We start from the raw sequence: 21,898 nt of genomic DNA, 5'->3' as shown, positions 1-21,898 counted from the left end.
ATCCAAGTGAGGATGCTGGGGAGCATGTGCAGATTCACCTTGTCAGAACTGCTGTACCCCTGGAGCAGCCAAGGAGTCACAGAACTGTTGCGTGTTTTGACCCACACCTTCCTGAACAGTGGATCTAGAGCTGAGGAGATCACCTAAATTGTGCTTATTTGAGAATCCACATTGGTGTCTCCTTTCCCCATTAGTTGTAAAGTGGGGCATTGGAGCATTCTCACCTTCACAGGGCATTGGGAGACACTAAGAACTAACTGAGTTACCTGTTGTGTTGCTGAAAATGTGTAAGAAACAAAATGGAAGCAAACTATGGAAAGCCTTTTATAACCAGTACATTTACAGCTTTAATTTTATATGAAGCTTGGTGGCCTTGAGATGTAGATTTTTTTTTTCTTCTGATGTTTCTGTTGTCGTTTTCTCTTTTCTAAATCAGATATTGTGCAATATGGCTTTTCACTTGGTTTGTGGAATTTTTTTCTCATTTTGATAAGGGGAGAAGAAGATTGCCTTTGTTTTACTTAGCTTTATTTAAAATAATGTTTTATTTTAAGAAGGCTATTTTACGGTGTTTACAGTGCGCTTCAATTTTTTATTGTGTCATGTCCTTTCAGTCCCTTGGTGAGATGAGAGGTATGTATTATATAATTTATAATTAATTTATGATGAATCGCATATGATGAATACTCCTTATTAAATATTAAAGCCTTGTCTACAGTCGTGGCAGTACTATGGCAATGGCACTCCTGTCTGTTCATATGGTACTATTGAGCAAACTCATTGACTTAGGCTGTGTTGTCAGGTCTCAGTTATTATAAGAGCCCTGCCTAGGCAAACAATTTTAAGGAGAATTGGCTCTCTTTTCAGAGTAGTAGCCCTGCTACTGCCTTCCCCCTGCCCCTTGTGCACCAGCAGCCTGGGGTTGTAATGAGGGTAGAGTTTCTGCAAAACGTAGTTACAAACAGAGGTGGTACTGCTGATAGTTCCCCAGCTCCATAGGGGTTGTTATAAGTCCTGGTTCCTTGCTGACAGACGCCTCACTGACAGAAGGCTGAGTGGAGCTGGACAATAACCTAATAGGAGGTAACAGGAGGCCTGGATCAGACAAGTGGAAAATCTATGCTAGATTTTGACAGTCCATTTTTATTACTGAAGACTGGAATTTGGACAAAGGAATAATTTACCTGCTGAGGTCGTTACAGCATCTGGAATTAACCAACTCCCAAAAAATCTCAGTAAAACAGCGGCAAGAAACAGTGTAGGGGATTGTGTGCTGCCAGTTTAGGGCAGTTGGTCTCAATGAAGGCATTTTTCCAAATTCATAGCAATGAATCTCTGAAGCAGAAATAGTAGAGAAATCAGAAATAGACAGAGCCCCCTGACTCCTCTGAAATCAGAGGAATCCCCCCAGTCAGAAATATAAGGCAGAAAAGAGAAAGTAGACTTCTAGTGGTGTTTTGTACTCTGCCTTGCCTTTTTCAGAGTGTTGACCTATGTGTGTCAGTGCATGCAGCTACAGCAAGGAAAAAATACTGTCACAGTGTGATGCAACAAACCTTAATCCTGAAATTCTTGCTTCACTGTATTTAGTGCTAGCCCAGCAGGCAGATTTTCTTGTACATTTTCTTGACTCTTAAGTGTCTGTTATAGCGGGTAGATTAGAAGGGGCAGGAGAGAGCTGAAAATTTCAGTCAGAGAATACAGCATTGATAATTTCATATAGGATGCCATATAAGACCACATGAAAGTGTGTACTGTTTTCCTGAGATGACTGCATCCTATGAGAACTGAATTAGGAGCAGCAGGCAGAGCATTTGAGCACTGAAATAAAAAAAAACCAAAACAATCGTCTGTGGTGAGTAACTGTGTGACAGGAATGTAATCCTATGTGATTCCACTTAGTACAATGAAAAAGGAAAGCAATGAAAGGAAATAATGGATATATCCATCTTGATGGCTTGATGGTGCAATATAACCATCTTGTGTTACGTAAAGATTGAGTGATCAAATATTGAAAAATCCTTATGGCACAGATAATGGAAATCAGTGATTCTTTGGATGGGCACCATGGAAAAAAGAACACTAAAACACAGGCATATTACTTCAGAACTTCTTACATATTTTCTGAGAGCTCAAGGTATAAAAATTGCGATAAAATCTAATTCTAATGACTTCAGTTTTGTTCTTTTCCCAAAGATTTCATTGGATGATTTGATATCATTTGATATGACAGATTATCAGAACCTTGTTTTAATATTGATTAAATCACACACATAGACAAAACTCACAGCCCTTAAAATTACATAAACAAAATTGACTTATAAGATTTGATCTTAATGGGGAGTGATATCTTCATTGGTACTGAGTCTTGGATCTAACATCACTTTATACATACAGGTGTGAAGATTAATAAAAAAAGACTGTAACAGTATGTGGAAAATACCAAAGGAAAAATTATGTTTAGCAACATAGCACTTTATTTTGTATAGGAGGAAATCATACTGGGGAAACCCTGTTTTTGGTCTTAGGGGTGGCATCAGCACTAAAATTGTTACACATTTGAAAGAAACAGTTTTCACTGAAACGCATGTATCTAGTTACATATTTCTCTTTTCATTTAACTTGACTGAGTAGATTGCAGATAAAAAATTTAGTGACTGTGTCTCGTTTTGCATGTTACTAGGCAATTGTTGGAATCCTCACTGATTATAGTAGGTCAGCTTATTCTCATTATTAAATGACAATGGTCATTAAAATGGCAAACATATTTCTGTAGAATTCTCTTTATAAAATGTCAGCAAGTTTGTATGTTTTTATTAGTTCCAAATCAGATATTTCAATAGACCATTTGTAAGTATTCCCAGAGCAATGTCCATTTCTGAATTTTTGAGACCACACAAAGATATTACAAATTAATCAGATTTTTCAGATTTCTGCATAAAAAGTCTGCACATTTATTGTTTAATCCAATTCTAAAATGCTGTTATGATTGACAGCTTTCTGTAGAGATGGAAGTCAATTGAATAATATGTAGCAGTCAATTTTATTTAAACCTTAATGTGGTGAAGGTGGTTTTTTTTCCACATTTCCATTATTTATGAGTTGTTCCCTTGGAGAATATATAAAAGAATTTGTTTTAAATGAGCTGATAATACCCTCTTTAAATTTTATGACAGAATTGTATCCTTTTTCCTTGCAGCACAAGGGTGTGCCAAGAAACTGTTTCTGAATTATCTTGCTATTCATAGGACAAACATTAGAAAAGAACATCTTGTTAAGGTTTACTCAGAATGGAATTTCAACCACTCATCAGAAAAAAAAAAAAACAACAAACAAACTAGAAGATATCATACCAATCAGGTATGATGATGCCATTGTCAGGATTTTCTTTATAAGAGACCACAGTACTCCTGCAGCTACATTTGATACTTGCTGTCGTTCTTACAACCTCAAAAATCACTGTGGGCCTGATCATCATCACTGAAAAGTTCCTTTACCCAGAGGAAATGGAGGATTGAGATGTAGTTTTGAAAACATCTTGGTGCTTCTTACAACTGATAAGATGTTTTTATTTTTCTTCCTCCCTTTCAAATCTGTATGACAGATTTCAGCAAAATTTAGCAGGGCTGGACTGTGTTCTATGCTTAGCAAGTCATTAGTGCCCAGCATATACTTTGATTTTTGGCTATTGATCATCTCAATAAATGCTGGAAATCCTTGGTTTTGCAGAATTTTTCTAATTCTCCACATGCAATTTAAAAACCAAGCTGTCGTATGGAAGCATACCAGTTTTCATAGTACCTTTTAATTGTGCATAGTAGAGCCTTTGCTGCGCAGTAACTGACAAAAGAAAATACTTTATTAAGATAGAAAGTAGATGTGACCTGATTGTTTTTCAGATAATTTTTGCTTTCAGAAATTGCAATGGGTAATGCTCACCTAAGTGTAAAAAAATGCAGTTTCTACACACACAGAGTGCTCATGTTCTGTATGTAAATTGATGTATAATGCAATCCACATTACCTGGGTTGATGATAGGTTCAGTTTCACTGCTGTCAGATTTCTGTAATTCTTTGAATGAGCTGGCTGGTCTGAATGAACGTTAGCATAATTTATGCAGCTGATAAGTGATTTGAGTGCTTGAGTTATTGATAAAGCACTTTAACATATAATTTTCAGCTTCATGTTATGTGACATCAGAGTAGAAGGCAATGTTGGCAGTCTCTAGGCTTGATATTAAAGTCAATCTGTTCTTTGGATTTCAGAGGCCAGAGGAAACACAGTGCTGCCTGATACAAACCCAGCAGACCAGCACCAACCCAGTCAGTCCCATCCTGCATTCCCTGTTGGGCCTCAGGTCAGTATCTTTCCTTTTAACTAATCGAGATGTGCAATTTGATGAACAATAAATAACTGTGATTGATCATCTTTGATGTGTGTAATGTAGAAAATGTGAATCTCTTTGGCTGCATTCAGTGGTACAAAAAGGGAACATGTATGTATCATATATATTTTAAAAGTCAAATTTGGTAGAATTAGATTTTGTTTGCTTTTCTAAAACAAAACCTAAGAAATTTTACATATTTAGGAGTTAAAATATTTTAATTTCTTATGTAAATTACTTCTGTAATTAATATAATAATTTAATAATAAAAATCTTGTGCAATTTTAATGCAGAATTATTGTCTCTGACAGTTATGTCTGTCACACGGAGCTCTTGTATTACTAAAGGTATTTCATTATCTTTTATGCCAGATATTTATTTTCTTTAGAGCAAAGTGTAGACATTGTAGTATTACACTTTATAAGATTGTAAAATATTTCCCATCTCATTTCATGATTTTATCCAAGTTCAGCTATACTCTAAAAAGATACTCAATATTCTTCCACTTCCCAGGACAGTCGTGGTCCACAAAGCTTCTGGTAGTTGTCACTAGTGTTTTCTGCTATTATCAATCAATATACAACCAGGATTTTCTGGGAAATGTTCGCATTTAGGTACTTGTAGACTAAGTTGAGTTGTGTCTTCTTTCGCTTATATATTATCTTTCGTGTATGTGTAATGAATTTTCCAGTCTAGATTCAGCTGGGATTGCTACTATGCTGTTTGAGTGAGGCTTACAGTTTCAGACTGTCATATTTGTCAAACTTTTCTGTATTGGTGAAAATGTATGCTTTAAGATACTGGAAGCAGTGCATGCCTGTAATGCAACATGAAAAGATCTCAAGCCAGAAGGTTGAAAGTGTGTAATACTGAGCTATACACACTCAAATAGGTTTGTATCTGTGTTTTCTTACAGCCACTACTGACAGCCCAACAGTTAGCCTCAGCAGTAGCAGGGGTGATGCCAGGAGGCACTCCAGCCCTGAATCAGCCAATCCTTATTCCTTTCAATATGGCTGGGCAGCTGGGGGGCCAACAAGGACTCGTCCTAACTCTACCTACAGCAAATCTCACCAACATCCAAGGACTGGTAGCAGCAGCTGCAGCAGGAGGCATCATGACTTTGCCATTGCAAAATCTACAAGGTAAGTAATGTTCATAATTTTTCTAACAGGTTCTTTCACATGTTTTATGCCATCTCTTTCTTTAAACTGAGTGATCTCTTTTTCAAATGAAATGTTACTCTCCATAAATATTGAAAAGTAATACCTGGATTGTTTTTGAATGCTTGAGAGATACTTAAGGGCTATTTGCCTTTTTATAGAAACATGTTGGAGGTTGGGACTTACATTCTGTGGGTCAGTAATGCAAACCACTTGAATGACTCATTAGGTTTTTCTGTCATCAGTGATCAATGTTCTCTACTCACAGATCACTTGGAGATTTCAAACTATAGAATAACAGAATCATAGAATATCAAGGGTTTGGAATAGACTTTAAGATCATCTAGTCCCAACCCCACTTGCCATGGGCAGAGACACCTCCCTGTGTCCACCTGACCAGGTTGCTCAATGTCTTACCCATCCTGTCAAGGTTGGGGCACCCCCAACCTCCCCTGGGCAACTTATTCCACTGTCTTATCACCCCCCCAAATGAAAACTTTCTTCCTAATATCTAACCTAAATCTTCCCTCTTTCAATTTGTACCTATTATTCCTTGTCCTATTACTACAGTTCCTGATGAGGAGTCCCTCTCCATCTTTCTTGTAGAAACCCTTCAGATACTGGAAATTTGCCATAACATCTCCATGTGATCTTCTCCAGGCTGAACAGCCCCCACTTTCTCAGTCTGTGTTCATAAAGGAAGTGCTGCAGTCCTCTTACAAACTTCATGGTCCTCCCCTGGACTTGCCCCAACAGTTTCATGTGTTTCTTATACTGGGGACACCACAAGTGTGCATACAGGTGGGATCACATGTGAGCAGAATCATTTCCTTTCACCTGCTGGCCACATTCCTCGTGATGCAGCCCAGGACTTGATTGGCTTTCTGGGCTGTGAGCACACAAAACTGGCTTATGTTGAGTTTTTCATCACCTGTCACCCCCAGGTCTTTCTTAGCAGGGCTGCTCTCACTTCTCTGCCCAACCCATTGGTGTGTCTGGGATTGCAGAGACCCAGGTGTAGGACCTTGCACTTTGCTTTGCTGAACTTCATAAGGTTTACTTCAGCCCACATCTCAAGCCTGTCAAGGTCCCTCTGGATGGCATAATCCCTTCCCTCCAAGCAAGTTGACTGCAACACACAACTCGTTTCACCACTGCTGATTAAAGCAGCTGTATGAATAGAGGCAACTAAAAATACAGTATTGCATGAAGATGATAACTTTTTATAAAATTTACAATAAAATCAGTTTTCTCATCTGTCATCCATGCCCCAGATATATGTTTTCGTTCTTGCTGTGGGAGGTCTGCTTTATCAATAAGGTTCTGCCATTCTCTTTCAAGTTGTTGAGAGAGTTGCATGACTCCAAAGGAACTCAGAAAAAGTTAATCTCTCTATGTATCCTCTCTATTGTCTGAGCTGTACCATGCTTGCAATGGTTCTACCCTGAGGGATCTGCTACATTTTCCCTGTGGTCTAAAATCAGACTGAAAGCAGTTCTATAAGATCCCTTTTTACCTCTGTTCAATCCGTGTGTCTAACACTGTTAGGAACAATACTCAGTCCAAGTACATATGAGATAAAATACAAATGTATTTATTTATTATTCCTAACTATGTTGATACTTCTCAGAATGCAGTTGCTGCTGAATAGAATGGAACAAAATACAGCAAGATAAGTGTTAGCCAATATCTTACAACAGAATTGTATAGTTTTAATGGATGAGGACAGTAAAGGAAGTGGTAGTCCAGTGTGAAAGTGATAAAGGTGTGAGCAGGAAGTGTAAAAGAAAGCTTTAACTCATTAGATTTATTTATTTATTTATTGTTATTTCTTTCTAATGTAAATGGCACGAAATGTTTTCCTCCAGTAAAATGGTAATTTTTTTATAATTAATCCTCTGCACTGTATGCTAAATACCTTTTAGTCATCAAACTCTGGTGGCTGCTGATTACCAGATGCATTATTTGAAGCACCAGATCCTACAGGTTGTCAAACAGAGAAAACAAAGAGACAGCTCTTGTGTTGAACAAACTCCCTTACAAAGCACATGCATAGTACTCTCACCTGTTGGGAGCAACTACTTGCCTTTACCTTGTGTATGTTTTAAAGTTTAATGTCAACAGACCTCTCTTATCATAGCTGTAAATGGTTTTCACTTTAATGTTTAAAATAATGTCTCTCTCATACCATTAAGCCGCACCAAAGAACCTGTCATTCATAAATGATAGATGAAAAGGACACACTAATGCACAAATTTTACTTGTTTAAAATTTGAGAGTGCATGTAAAGTAGGAATGGGAGATTAAAAAAATAATGCAAGAACAGGAGTGGGCAAAAGCAGATATAACAAAGTGAAGAGGAAGTAGCTTTTTAGTGTAGGTGGATGATGAAATCTTAATAAAGAAACAGGCATTATAAAAACGTATCCTTCCACTGTGGAGTGCTCCAGGTTAGAGTTGCTGGGTGCGTAGTATTATAAATAAACACAAGCTTGTGCAGTTCTTACATCATTTATTCATCCCATGTTGCAAAGCTGGAGGGTAGGGATTAAGCCAGGCAATCTTTGCTCTTTAGTTTAGCCATGGATGTCTAATTGCTAGCTAAAAGATGTAACTTAGCTGCCAAATAAATTTTGCAAGCAATGACCTTAGGAGATGAAAAGGTTTCCATTATAATCTTTACAGGTAGATAGAAGCCTGGGATCAAATAGGGACTTGCGGGAGCAGCAGGTTCAGTTCCCTGTCTATGAACACAATCACACCTTCCATAATGTATCTGAATGGAACAAATCTCATGAATTTATTTAGTTGTGTTGCTGTTTGTTGTCTTCCCTACCTTTCCTTCCCGATCTCCTAAGCAAGTGCTACTGTCTGCCCTCAGTTTTTGAAAGTGAAACTGTTACACAAGGCAGCAAAGTAACCTGGTCAAGATAGCTCCTACCATCCTGAGTCATAGCTGAAAACTGCTATTGCTTGCTCTGTAGCCCACTGTCCAATGCATACATGAATGAAGATAGGAATCAGGTGAGAGTGTTATGTGGTATCATCAGTTCCATTGAAACTGACTGACTTCTGATCCCTGGTTGTTTGTTTGTTGGGTTTTTTGGGGTGGGTTGGTTTTTTGTTTTTTGTTTTTTGTTTTTGTTTTTTTTTTTTTTGTTTGGTTTTTTTTTTTTTTGTTTGTTTGCTGGGTTTTTTTGGGGTTGTTTTTTTTTTGTTTTGTTTTTTTTTTGTTTTTTTTTGTTTTTTGTTTTTTGGTTTTTTTTTGTGGTTGGTTGAAAATAATTATAGAATGTGTGTTCTGTTTTGTAGATATTTTTATAGGTGTACTCATAAAAGACCATGCTTGAAAACAGTTTGGTAATTCCTGCTCTTTTGGCGAAGTCAGACCATAATCATCAGCTTCCATCTCTTAACCTCACTGTAGCATGGCTAACTTAGATAATGGAGGACAAGTTTTCATGCTGTTTTCCAGTCTGTCTTAATACTCTTGTTGTCACATTTGCTGTCCCTGAATTTTCAGTTGGGTCAAGCATAGATATCCACTGCTACTGTGAGCTGGGTCTTCTACTGTCTTTCTTCTCTTGTAAGTAAACTTCTAAAACTCTTCATGGCAAACTACCCCAGCTAGGTAACTCAAAAGACACCCTTAAAACTTTTTGAATAATGTATGAATTCAGAAAAGGTCTGATCTGACAGACTACTTGAATATAACTCAATGTTGATCAAGGGAGTAATTCCACTATATTTTTTGTACTCCACATACATGTTTAAATTATTTTCTTCTCAGGAACTTTCAGGTCTGGTACAGGGTGATAAGTATAAGACCCCAGAGTGCCTAGATAAAACAAAGAAAATTCTTATTTGTGAAAAGAGAAAAGAGTACTCAGTGATAGGAATCACAGAGGAGATGTATTAAGTACATAAAATGAGAAAACAAGAGTTTATTTTAAAATGGAGCAATTGATGATTGCTCACACAGTATAACTTAGTGATATTGCCTATTCTTCACTTTCCAGTTACCTATAAGAATATTTTATTCCCTGAATGTGTTTGTGTTAACTTGTTCAGTTGCTGTTTCCTGATCCACCAATAAGTTGATGGGAATTTCATTGCTGTAAGTGAAAAGAGGTTTAGACCAAACCTCTTCCAAAATGTCTTTTCTTCTTCTTCTATAGACTTGATTATTTTCTGTTCTTTACAGCCTGACATTTGCCATATACACTGCTATACTGTATCTATTCCCTGAGCAAATACATGAAATGTAGGTTAAAAGAAGGAACAGAGGTGAATGCGTAAATTCTTGCTGTGAAACTTAGGAAAATATGTTTTCCCTGGCTTCAAGTAAACAAATTTCATATGCAAAACTAATATGCAAATAATACAATTCACTGAGATGGAAGAGGGTGGCAGAATAAAAGTATCTACCTTAGTGGAAACAGAAATCCCTGAACATAACACCGGTGGAATTTTGAGTTTCCACCAACAGTTCTTTGAAGAAAACAGTAAAATCAGCAACAATAACTTTTTAGTGTAATCCACTAAAAGCACTGAAGATAAATGTTTAAAAACTATGCATGAAAGATGTTATCCCAAGAAACTTATACACCTGTTTTCCACTCATCATTTCTTAGAAATATAGGTGGAACATAGCCATGCTTTCCTAAAATTTTGTAGGTGTTACAATAACAATTGTGATGTTGTGAGAAGGGAAAAAGTGAGGCAGGTACTCCACAAGACTGTGTGTTTCCTGTCTTCTGCACTTAGTTCATTGCTTCTTGGCCTGTCTTTACTGACTTAATGCAGAAATTAGTCTGATAGCTTCCCTCTTAATCATCCAAACTGGTGGTTGTAAGTACTCATCTTCCTGCCTTTAGGAAACTTTTCTATGGGCTGAACAGTTTCAGTTTTTGCATCTCTTTTGCCAGGTCAGATTTCTTTTGGTTATGGGAGGACTATGTTCTTTTTTCTAATTTAGTTATCCTTCTCAAGAGAATCTCCAAGGGAGTAGTAGTTGCTTAATCTCAGAGTATTCAGTAATGCCTGGGAGCTGATATTCATGAAAAGACATTCTGTCCTTAAGCCCATCTGATTTTTATGTCTCAGTGTAATATTTATGTGTAGCTGAACAAGAAACCTTTTGAGTGGGGGAGCTGAGTTTTTTCTGACTTGTTTTCTTTATGTTATTTTAACCCTGTGAATTTCCTGTTGAGATAACTGAAAGATGGGAAGGCATTCCAGTCCTGGGGAGTTGTTAACCACTGTCCTCTCTTTTTAGTCTCTTTTCCATGACAACCAAAGCAGTTTTAGCTAAAAAGTTAAAATATTTTAGCTATTCTTTTAGTATAGCATATGTGATTAAAATTAGAAAATGACAGTGTGCTGGTTTTGCATCATGGAAGTGATGCTTTGAGAGGGGCTGTTGGTAGTTTCCCCCATGTCTGATAGGAAACCAGTCAGTGGTTGGCTTTGGGAATTGACAACATATTGAACCACTGGAAAGCTGTACATGCTGTAAGTGTGTTTCCTTATGAAAAACACATGTTAAAGAGGAAACTGCTTTGCCTTTCTCCTACTCCAATCTCACAACAAGAAACAAATAAGTACATTCTAATGAGTACACTAGTGATTGACCAACACTAAACCCACCACAGTGTTTTTTGTCAGCTTTCTGCTGGATGCTCATTCATCATGGATAACAATCTGGGAGTCTCTCTGCAAAGGGCTGGTCCAAATATATTTTATCACATAGCAATGGCACACCAGTGTTTTAGATATATATGCCAATATGGAGAGGGAATGACACTGGAACCTTGAAAGAAATCAACAAGCTGGAGACTGTAGCCTCATGGCACTGAAACTTTGTGCATTTTATTTCCACTACCCATTGTACTGCTCCATAAGTGGATGTCAATAATTTATTTACAAGTCAAACTTTCTCAGTCTTGAGTCATGAAAGAAATGAGAACAAGCTATCTCTCTAAATCACTAGTGAAAGGCTCCAGTGCTGAAAGGAAGTCTTGCATAGCTGAAAATGGGAAATCATTAAATTACATTATTTAAACAGCAGCAGGTCATATTTTAGCAGCAATACAGTGGAAGGGGAAATGTATTAAACACCTTGAGAGATAAGAGACAGCCATTAAAATGCACTGATATGGGTTACAGTTGACACAGATAATGGTAAAAAAATACGAAGGCTTTTTTTTATATGGAGATCAGTCAAAGAGAATGTTAGGTAAAGACAATAGTAACAAAAATAAAACAAACTCTTTTGTTTACATTTCTTAGGTCTTGTTTCCTCTGAACAGAGATTTGTATTATTAATTGTACAGCAGATAAAGTAAACATGCTCTGTCTCCATTCCTCCATGTACACACACCTTAAAAATCAGAAATTGGAGAGAGATGAAAAACAAAAAAGAGAAAGAAAAAAAGAAAACTTCAAGCCTCAATTTCTTATAGATCTAGAGTCCAAATTCCAGTTTCTTAGAACATATTTCCCTTTTAACTAAAGTGATGCAGTCCCTATTCATTTGTATTCCCCTTCAAGTAACATGAAATAGCTTTCAGAGTCTACAGAAAGGCAGTGTTTCACTTATGTATTTTAATGAGCACCAATGTCAGTAATAATCAAAATGATGTTTCACTTAGAGGAATAGTTTATTCCTAGGTACTTTTGCAGTGTACTAACATAACTAGAACAAGAATGACAAGAACCAAGAAGAAGTGCTGCACTCATAGCAATTTCTGTGAAGTCCTTAAACCAAATATACCTCCTCTCTCACTCTCTCACTGTATAAATGCTGCACAAAATGCAGGAGGGCTCACTTACACAAAGAATGGGATAACCAACCCTCAAGACAAACCTCCCTAGCTCAGTACATGGAAAGAAATAAGACAAATATGAGCATCCATAAGCACACCGTGGCATGCACAGAGAGTCTATGGATTAGCAGCTGATACAGCAGGTTTCCTCAGGCTATCAGCTGTATCCCATCCAAACTGTTGTAGGATAACTGAACTAATATGCAGAGATCCCTGAAGATGGGATGAGCTGTCTTTGCTGGGTCTCCCAGGAAATGTACTTTTTTAGAAGGCCTAGCATTTGCTTTTGGAAGAAAGGGCAAAATCTGCTTTTCTGACAGTAGTATAGAAAGAATCTTACTGGGTTGTTTGTTTATTTGTTTGGGTTTTTTCCCCATAATACAAGGCTTCTGCTGTTGGAATGCATTGGCCCCATGTTAATTGCTCATCTTATTCAATGTCAAATTGCTGCCTTCAGAGAGTGAATGTGAAAGGTTCAAGTCTTTATTAGTTACTAGCTGTTTATTGATCAGTCCCAGAGTGTTAGCTATTTGTTGTCTGGTTTCTCTTCCCCATAAGTTAAAAGCCTACCACTAGAGGCATATAAATGCAGTAGTCTTAATGCTTGTGTGCTCTGTTGTTGACCTCCACCCAAAACAGGTCACAGACATGCCTTTTTTTTTTTTTTTTGGCTACTGATGGTTATGGAACATTGGTGAGAAGTAATGATGTGATGTAGATCAAATTCTGAAATCAAAGTGTTTGCACCTACTTAAACATTGCAGGCCAAGTACTGACAAAATCTAAATTTCCAGACTTTTATGTGAAGAAGCAGATGGGAAAGATGGAAGTAGTCTGCACCTCCCCAGCCTCCTTGAAGTTTTCACCAAAAACCCATTGGTAAATTATCCTTTGGCAGGCATGACCACTAAGCTAGGAGTTGTTGTGTGATTGATATGCAAGACCTGGTCGTTCTGGGGTATGTACACCTTTATTGAGCCCTGTCTCAGACTGATACTACTCCTGGCAAGAATATTCTGTGTGCAGGATTATAAATGAAATTTCCATCAACCAGAACATGGTGCATTTTAATGCTAAGTTTAAAGTATATCTTTGCACCTGTTTTGAGAAGCCTTTAATCTTCTTCTTGAATTTAGACCGTGACAATTTAAATTAATGTAGAGAAAGCTCATTCCAACAATGTGAAGCACTCAACTTACTGTAATCCTACAAAGGCCAAGAAATTTCAAAAGCTAGTGAAAAACCTAGCTAGTGTTTGTCACTATGTTCATCTCTGCATTTTTGCACATGTGCTACATGCAGTAGTGAATCACATGCAAATAGTCTAGATCACATAAAAACAGATGGGCACATCTATATGCACATAGGATTCTTATGCTGGTCCAAGACACTCTACTTCAATAGAGAGAGATGTAGAAAGATTACCATGATGGATTTGCAGCCTTCACTCTTAATTTCCTTGCCTTAGTGGATTTAAGTCAGACATTTATAGTATTTGGGGTTTAATTTCCTTTGTTTTTCCATGGTCTTTGTATTAATAAAATCACTATGATTCATGTTTTAAAAACTCCCTGGACAAAAATTTGTGTTCTTGATTCACCAGTGAGATTCTAATCAAGGACATATATATTTAGGGACTCATAAAAACAACAAAGTCTTTATTGACCAACTGGGTAGTGTGAATTTTGAATGTATGGAACATACAAATTAAATGCCTGAGAACCAATTTTTTAAATGAAATTCCTTTAATGTCTATGTGGTTCTGTACCACAGAACCATACACTTCCTCTTTATAGAGACCAGCTATTCTTTTCTGTCATGGAAAGTTCTGAAGGTATCTTATTACTTTCTCATTAAAATCTTAAAGTTTATGCATCTTTAAACTTTTTTTTTTTTTTTTTAATTTGAGGGAAAAAATCTGTCTGCCACGGAGATTGCCTCATAAATGGCAATAGAATCTACCTGGTAACATCAGAAATTATAAAAGTGAAACTTCCTTCTGTTTTCTCGTCCCTAGACATCTATGCAATCTTTTGTCCTTTGGGTTGAAAGTTGTACTCATGGAAATCTTCAGGCCTCCATTTAATTTTCCTGAAGCTGCCTTTATTCCTTGAATGTTCCATCTTTGCAAGCTTGTTACTCTGACAGATGTAGCAGATAGCACAGACCTGAGACCTATATTCTTACTCTGCACTTTAGCCCAGGTGTTCCATACGATGGAGGACATGCACATTTTTTGCAAGTCTTCCCACCTGTAAACAAATGTGTAGACAGTTAGTAGTTATACTTTCCTACAAACTGGCTTAAATCACTACTGTTAGATACCTGGAGTTCCTCATACACAGCTAGATCTAAATGTCCTTAACTCCTAAATCTTATTCTGGTCCATAGACATAAAAGACTCTATGCTCTTTTTTCAGTAGCTGCAAAAATAAGGTGAATTTCCCTTATTTTTTGGACCTAAAGTAATGTTTTTCATATCATAGAAGGACCGGAGTTTTCCACCCAGGTCAATAAGTTCCAGAACCATACAGGCTCTTAGATGATTGCCTGCTATAGTTTTTTGTTTGTTTGTTTGCTTTTAGCATAAATATTGCTTTTAAACTTAATTATCTGTAGACTTGACATATCTTAGAGACTCTTTTTTCACTTATTTGTGTTTTAATATGATAAATTATACAATGTTAAAAATAAATCTTCATCATAAAGAATAGAATAAATAATTTCCAATGATTTATTATATTCAAGTAAATGGTGATGCTTCAGATTTACAGTGTCTTTTCCTTTCTGTGTCTCAGATCCGATTTCAGTCTCTTGTGTCTTTCCTCCTCCTGAGCTGGCTCTATCCATCCTTTATGTTTCAGCTTGTTTTCTTAAGCCATTCACAACCCAAGTATTCCTGAATGTATTCTGTGCTGTGTAGCTGATTTCCTATTGCGTCAGCAGTAATAACTGAAGAAGAGGTGATAAAACTGTTGTAATTTTACTGTTATATTGGGCCCCTGTATTTTAGAAGATGTGGTTGTAACGGGACATGAATCCTGTCTAAAAAGCCAAGAAATTATAGTAGAACATTTTGAGGAAATTCATTTATTGGCACCTTGAAAGTTTCTTTTATCTTTCTCATTTTTAAAAGGATAAAACCTCTCAAGAAAAAATTTTGAACCTGTTTTCTGAAAACTATTAAGTCTAACATCTGAACAGAGCAATAATTTCCAGATTCTCTGTTCAAGATTCTTGCTTTTCTTTTCCCAAATTAGTGCTTGTGAATTGTAAAAGCAGAATGTGGTTCCCCCTACTCCCTCTTCCTCAGCACTGCAGCATCTTTGAAAAATATTCAGTTCCCCAACTACACACCTTTGATTTTACTGTTAACCAAATCAGTTCTTTGCATATTTGTTTTACTCTGCTTTAGCAAGTGTGGTTGTTCATGTTACATTTATCTAATATAAGCACCTTGGCCAGTTGTAAACAAAATTAAAAACATACACTATTTTCTCAATTTCTCAAATTAATTTGTTCAAACTGTAAGACTTATTAAGTGTATCTTTATGCATTTATGTTCCCATGAGTGCCATTATTTTAATTTTTTTTAGTGATATTTATATATATACAATGTTCAGTATCAGATAATTTGAATTTCCTGTGTTTGAAAGATAACTCACAAGGGAGAATGTTGTATTAAATAAATAATACAGATAAATTTTATACTCCCATATATTTCAAAGCTAATGCAGCTAACTTTCAGTGGAATGGTAACATAAGACACAGTGCTATAATATGATTGATTTGTTTTGACAGCAGCCAAATAATTGAGAGTGAAAGGTGTCAGCACAGATGAAATATTGTGTAAGCCACATTCAGAAGGCAACCCCGGCAGCAATAGCAACTGGAGTTTTATTTCCTTTGATATCGCACTGTTACTCACTTCCAGTTTATTATAAAACCATGAAAGGTATGCAACTTTACGTATGATGGAGGCTTTTATGGAAAGGATAGAAACAAAAGTTTGTCAGGTACTTGAGCAATAGATACTGACAATGGGATTTATGATAGATACAATATACAAAGGTAAATTATCTTAATCTTTCTCATTAATTTTCTTTCTTATTTTAAACACTTTTTTCAGGCTACTGCTTATCTGGCATCTTAGTTCTAGCTTGGATTCCCTCCAGAGCAACCAGTCTATGGATTGCCTGGCAGGGGATTGCTGTGAAAACAGTGCTGCAATTACCCTCCCCAGCAGTGAAACTTCGTTTTAGTTCACCTATTTTGCACAGCAAACTATACAACTATACACCTTCTGGCTAACTGAGACAGGGTATTACTTGTATGTTTGCATCATGGCATCCAACTGCACTGCAAGGATTACAAGGAACTATAGCATCTTTTGAGTCCAGGAGACTGCAAGTGTAGAAGTAACCTATTACAGAAGGTAGCCAAATAGACCAGCTGGAATAATGCCTGAACACATAACATGAAAAAAACCTTAAAATTCCACTAAAAGTGCATACATACTACATTCCAGAACCAAGTGGCGAATCACTTTTGAAAGTGAAAATCACTTTTGGGCTTTCTTAAAAGGACATTGAACAAGCGACTGCAGCATGCTTGTAAAAACCCAAGCTGTAAAGCTTTCTTTGTCCTGAGGAATGATTGATTTTAGAGGGAGCAAGACTCTAAGGTACAGTTTGAATTGAAATTTATATGTCCTGCCATTCATTTCAGAAATGCTCCATTAAGACACAATCTGATGTGAATGACAAGGGTTCTCAGTAATGAGCTCTTGCTCATGCAAAACAAAACAAACTATGACAACCATCATGTTAAGATCAGGAACCCTTGTGGCTTTGTAATGTAGCATCTAATCTATATCTATACCTATACCTATACAAATATAATTATTTTACTCGGAAAAAAATAAATAACAGAATGGGATGAGATTTCCAATACAGATCAATTCATACACAGTCCCATTGCACTTGCATTCTTTTTGTCTCCTTATCTGGTAATTTCATAAATGGCATGATGGAGATTGGAAACCAAGGCTAAGAAACCTAGACCTACTGTTATTAATACAGGAAAAGTTTTCATTAAAGTGGTGTGGGAAGGCAGGAAGTCAACCCCTGTTCATGAAATATATCTTACTGTAGAGCCAGCTGTATCTACTGAAGTATTTTGTTTAAAACAGGTACAGCAGACTTGAAATTAATCCTTGTCTTTTCACCATTTTCCTCATGTTTGACCTGTGCAGACAAGATTTCTTCTGCAGAAAACTAAACTCAGAATTCAACTACAAATGCATACCTACTACATTTCAGAACCAAGTGGAGATACAAACCAACAACTGGCCCTTTGGACAGCTTCAAGAGCCATATATTCAGTGCAAATCAGAGTAAATACTGTCCAAAGAAGAAACCCTGAATTGCAAGTAGAGGGAGTGAGAGGGACTTAGAACCAATTGCTTCCATCTAGTCATCCTCATATACTGCAGGAAATTACTTGCTAACATTGATGTAGACATGCTTCAGGGAGAAGTAATTTGTAACTATTGTATACCCAATGAAAACAAAACCTTATTGCTTATGATTCAGAGCAATATAATTCAGGTAGAGGCTTCTCTTAGAGTACTGAGTGCCCAAGTTGCAGGACTGTGTGGCTTATGTAATAACTAGATCTCTGCCATCAGCACCTGCAGTTAAAATTAGCTCAGTAGGTCTGATTTTAGACAGCAGCAGTTATAATGTTCTTTTCAGTAACTGAAGACAGAATGCTGAATGTGGAATGCCTGTATGTTTGTGTGTGTGCATAAATCTATTGATAGGTATTGAAATGGGAACAATGAAAGCATAGGCTTCCTAAGTGTCGTGTTTTCTGTAAAGATGTTAGTCTTCTCATCCAGACATACTACAGGACTACATAAAAACATGGATGGATAAAAAGACTGTCGAGAGAGTGCATAGTACTCATAAAAAGTCTTCCCTTCCCTTCCCTTCCCTTCCCTTCCTTCCCTTCCCTTCCCTTCCCTTCCCTTCCCTTCCCTTCCCTTCCCTTCCCTTCCCTTCCCTTCCTTCCCTTCCCTTCCCTTCCCTTCCCTTCCCTTCCCTTCCCTTCCCTTCCCTTCCCTTCCCTTCCCTTCCCTTCCCTTCCCTTCCTTCCCTTCCCTTCCCTTCCCTTCCCTTCCCTTTCTTCTACCATTCCTTTTAGGCTTCAGCTAGCTCTTTCATCCAGGAGCCTCTGTTCAGTAGGCTGGGGAGTACAAATTCTTCCTGAGAAGAATTTCACAAAGTAGTACGCATTAACTATTAACTACTACTGTAGAGGTAGAAGAACTAGTTAATAGAAAGATGCTCAAGCATCTGCATGTTTCCTGGCCACTGTAATTGGGATTCCTTTTTGGCTGTTCACATCTTGACATTAGAGGCATTTGTCAATCTATTGCTGATGGAACAAAAAGCCACTGAAAGAAATAGGAGTGAAAAATCAAAAAAGAGACAATTGAGGTAAAACCCAAAAAAGCACAACCTTCTGGTCCTTAGCTGGCCAGGCAAATGGAAAAGAGAAGAAAAAAAAGTAAGCTGGCCACTCAAATGAAACAACATGCAGGCATTTCCCACATGTTTTTGTGGACCTTTTACTGATTGATCACATAACCCAAACAGCTGCTTGTTTATTTAATTGAAGTAGTTAGCTTTGAAAGTTAAAGATCAGACAAGTTGTCTTCATAGTAATCCCTACTCCAGAAAGATCCCAGTGAATGAATGAATTTTAATAAATGGGATTTTGCAGACTTCAGCATTGTGAATAGTTTCCTTCTTAGATGATGGGTTTTCACTAACCAGGATGTAAACATTTTTCCACACACTTCTTCTGAAATGATTCCACATCATTGTCACAAGTAAGTGGTCAGCTCTGAGTGGTAATTGTGATATGCCAGCACAGAGCCAAATCCAGGGGCCTTCAACTCTCAGTTTTAGTGAGGCAGATTCATTTTAGGTGTGGTGCTTGAGGCCCTGTTGACATTTGGGGGTTTGGGTTTTAAAAAACCCTATGTGCAAACCCTCAAGGTTTGGCTGACTATAACCCACAAATGGTTTGACAGGACCCTATTTACAGAGACTGCTCAAGAGCCTTTCCCTTCCCCCATTTGAGTGGTCAGCACTGACATACTCCATTATGAGAAAGCCCTACTTAACACAGAACTACTTTCCATTGTCATGAGCACTCAGCTTTATTTAAACTGACACCCTTTCCATCACCCCCAAGCTAGAATCCCAGTGTCAGAGTGCTTCAAGAACTTCGTATTCTAAGCCATACTGTCTGGCAAAGAGCTGTGATAGAGTGGTTCAAAACTGCAAAGAAGTGAACTTCTCAAATTGAAGGACAATCCCAAAGGTGAAGGGAGACATGGTAAATATGGATCTTCTAGATAAGCAGAGGAAAGCAGAGTGAATGGAAGGCTTGCCTGTGGGTTCAGATTGAGAAAGAGTCTTGGAGGACCCACATTTCTCTGTTCTCTTGCTGTTACTGAATTCATTAAACTTCTGAGGTCATGCTATTAGAAAGGGTTACAATTTCTTTGTGTTCCAAGCGCTTCCTTCTCCCACCACAGCAAGTTGCTCAAGTACCAGGGATAAGTGTAAACAACCTGAGATTAAACAGTGTGGAAATATTAATGCTTTGTTCCTACAGAGGAAATATAATCTATCTGTAAAAATAGAGTTAGGTGGCTGCTAGGTCACTCCTGTTTCTTAATAGTAACCAAATGATAATGCATGTGCCAGCCCATTGAAGTGGTCCTGTTTAATGTGGAAAAAAAATGTCCTTTTAGTGATCCTCTGTTTACTAATGGAGAAACTAAGGTACAGATTAATGAAGTGACTGTCCTGTGTTTCTCAGCAGAACAACAGCAAAACTAGCTATAGAAACCATGTTTCCAAAGTTCAGTAATATGCATATTTTCAAAGTCCTGCAAGTGTATATTTACAAATTTGTAATTTTAAATTAGTCTAAGAAGAGACTATTTAAAGAGAATACTGTTACAGGATATTTTCTGAGTGTTCTGATAAAACATTTCTTATAGGTAGTTTTAAAGGCTGAATCCTGGTTGTCTCACAGGTATATCCCATTGGCTTTAGGGTGGCTGCTTCCATAAGTAAAATTAACAACATTGTTACATATTTTAGCTCTAACAAAGAGAAAAAAAGACAAAAAAGAATGGTTCAAATAAAACACAGCCAATGTCTGAACTGTGAATGGTTTCCTCCTTTTTTCTCTTCTTTCCCCTAGAGAAGTACACGATCACAGTAATGGTTTGGGATTAAGTAATCATCTCTGCTTTCTGCAAAACTAGAGCAGTTTATGGTTTTGTCTGAGTTTTTGTTTTAAGATCAAATATCATTGTCATGAAAGTCTTTTTTCTCTACATACATAGTTGCATTTCAAAAATATACCTGCATTTTAGAAGTGGAGGGGAGGAGAGGGAAGGGAGGAATACCACTACCTGAGTTTCATGCCAGACTTTAATGTAAAATTAATTCCTTTAAAAAGATTTTTTAAAAACCACAACATTTTTCTAATGTGCATTAAGAATGTTGGAGAAGTCACTGAAGCATATATGCTGAGCTTTCAGGAGCAATCTGTAGTCAGGCATTTTAAATGAAAATTGATTTGTGATTTACATGGTCAGGGGAAAGAAAATTAACTTATGGAAGGTTGTAATGAAATATTAGACAAGTAAAAAAAGTAGATGGTGATCTAGTGGAACTAAAAGTCCCATCTGGAAGAATTCTGTGACATTTTTACATTTATCTGTGTTCTGCATGAGTTGTAATGTTAGTAGTAATTTTATGGGACTGAACTGAAATGAAAAGGGTGTTATCACAGATTGCCTACAATATAGGATTGTGTTCAGTGGAGAGTCCTGTATCCTTTTCTCCATTTTCCTGTAATATGAATCACTGCGCTTTTTTCAGCTACTGTTGTTGAATTCATTCAGCCTTTTACTTGAGGCTATTAAAGAAGAACATCAAATGTGCACAAAAACAATCTAGCAGCACATTAAAAATCAACACGGCTGCTTCCACTTACTCCTGCATAGTTGAGGCACTGTCCAGGAGTCCCTTAAAACTCACACTAAAATTGCACTCTATCATTCTTAAACACAGGCTATTAACACAGATTTAAAAATACATTCTCTTTTAATCTGTGACTCATCAGCATAGCAAGCTGATGAAAGTTTCTCCAGAAAACATACTGCCCTACTTCTGTTCCTCTGTTCATTTTGAACTCAGATATTCACTGTATGACATCCTTGATTGCTCTTGCTGTCAATTTCTTGGACAATGAAAAAAGAGAGACATGTCAGAATAACATGATGCCATACTTGCTGCATTCTTCTCCTGCTTTTGTACTAGAAAATCTTTCTCCTATTCCAATAATACAGACTTTACTGGTAATGGAAATAGGAACTCTTGTACTACCTTCTACCAGATAATCTTCTTCCTTCTGTAGACTCCATATAT

At 37.0% G+C, this 21,898-nt stretch overlaps 1 protein-coding gene across 1 annotated transcript in view; it reads left to right on the top strand.

Moving 5' to 3' along the window:
- The window catches only part of POU6F2 (POU class 6 homeobox 2), a 316,654-nt gene that overhangs the window by 140,508 nt on the left and 154,248 nt on the right, over positions 1-21,898 (top strand). The window contains exons 3-4 of the mRNA XM_053947281.1: positions 4,266-4,357; positions 5,301-5,529. Coding sequence (XP_053803256.1) covers positions 4,266-4,357; positions 5,301-5,529 — 321 coding nt within the window. The remainder of the gene's footprint in view (positions 1-4,265; positions 4,358-5,300; positions 5,530-21,898) is intronic.

The sequence above is a fragment of the Vidua chalybeata genome, chromosome 1 (genome assembly GCF_026979565.1).
Source record: "Vidua chalybeata isolate OUT-0048 chromosome 1, bVidCha1 merged haplotype, whole genome shotgun sequence".
Classification (NCBI taxonomy): domain Eukaryota; kingdom Metazoa; phylum Chordata; class Aves; order Passeriformes; family Viduidae; genus Vidua; species Vidua chalybeata.
This window is presented reverse-complemented; position numbering and strand designations above follow the sequence as displayed.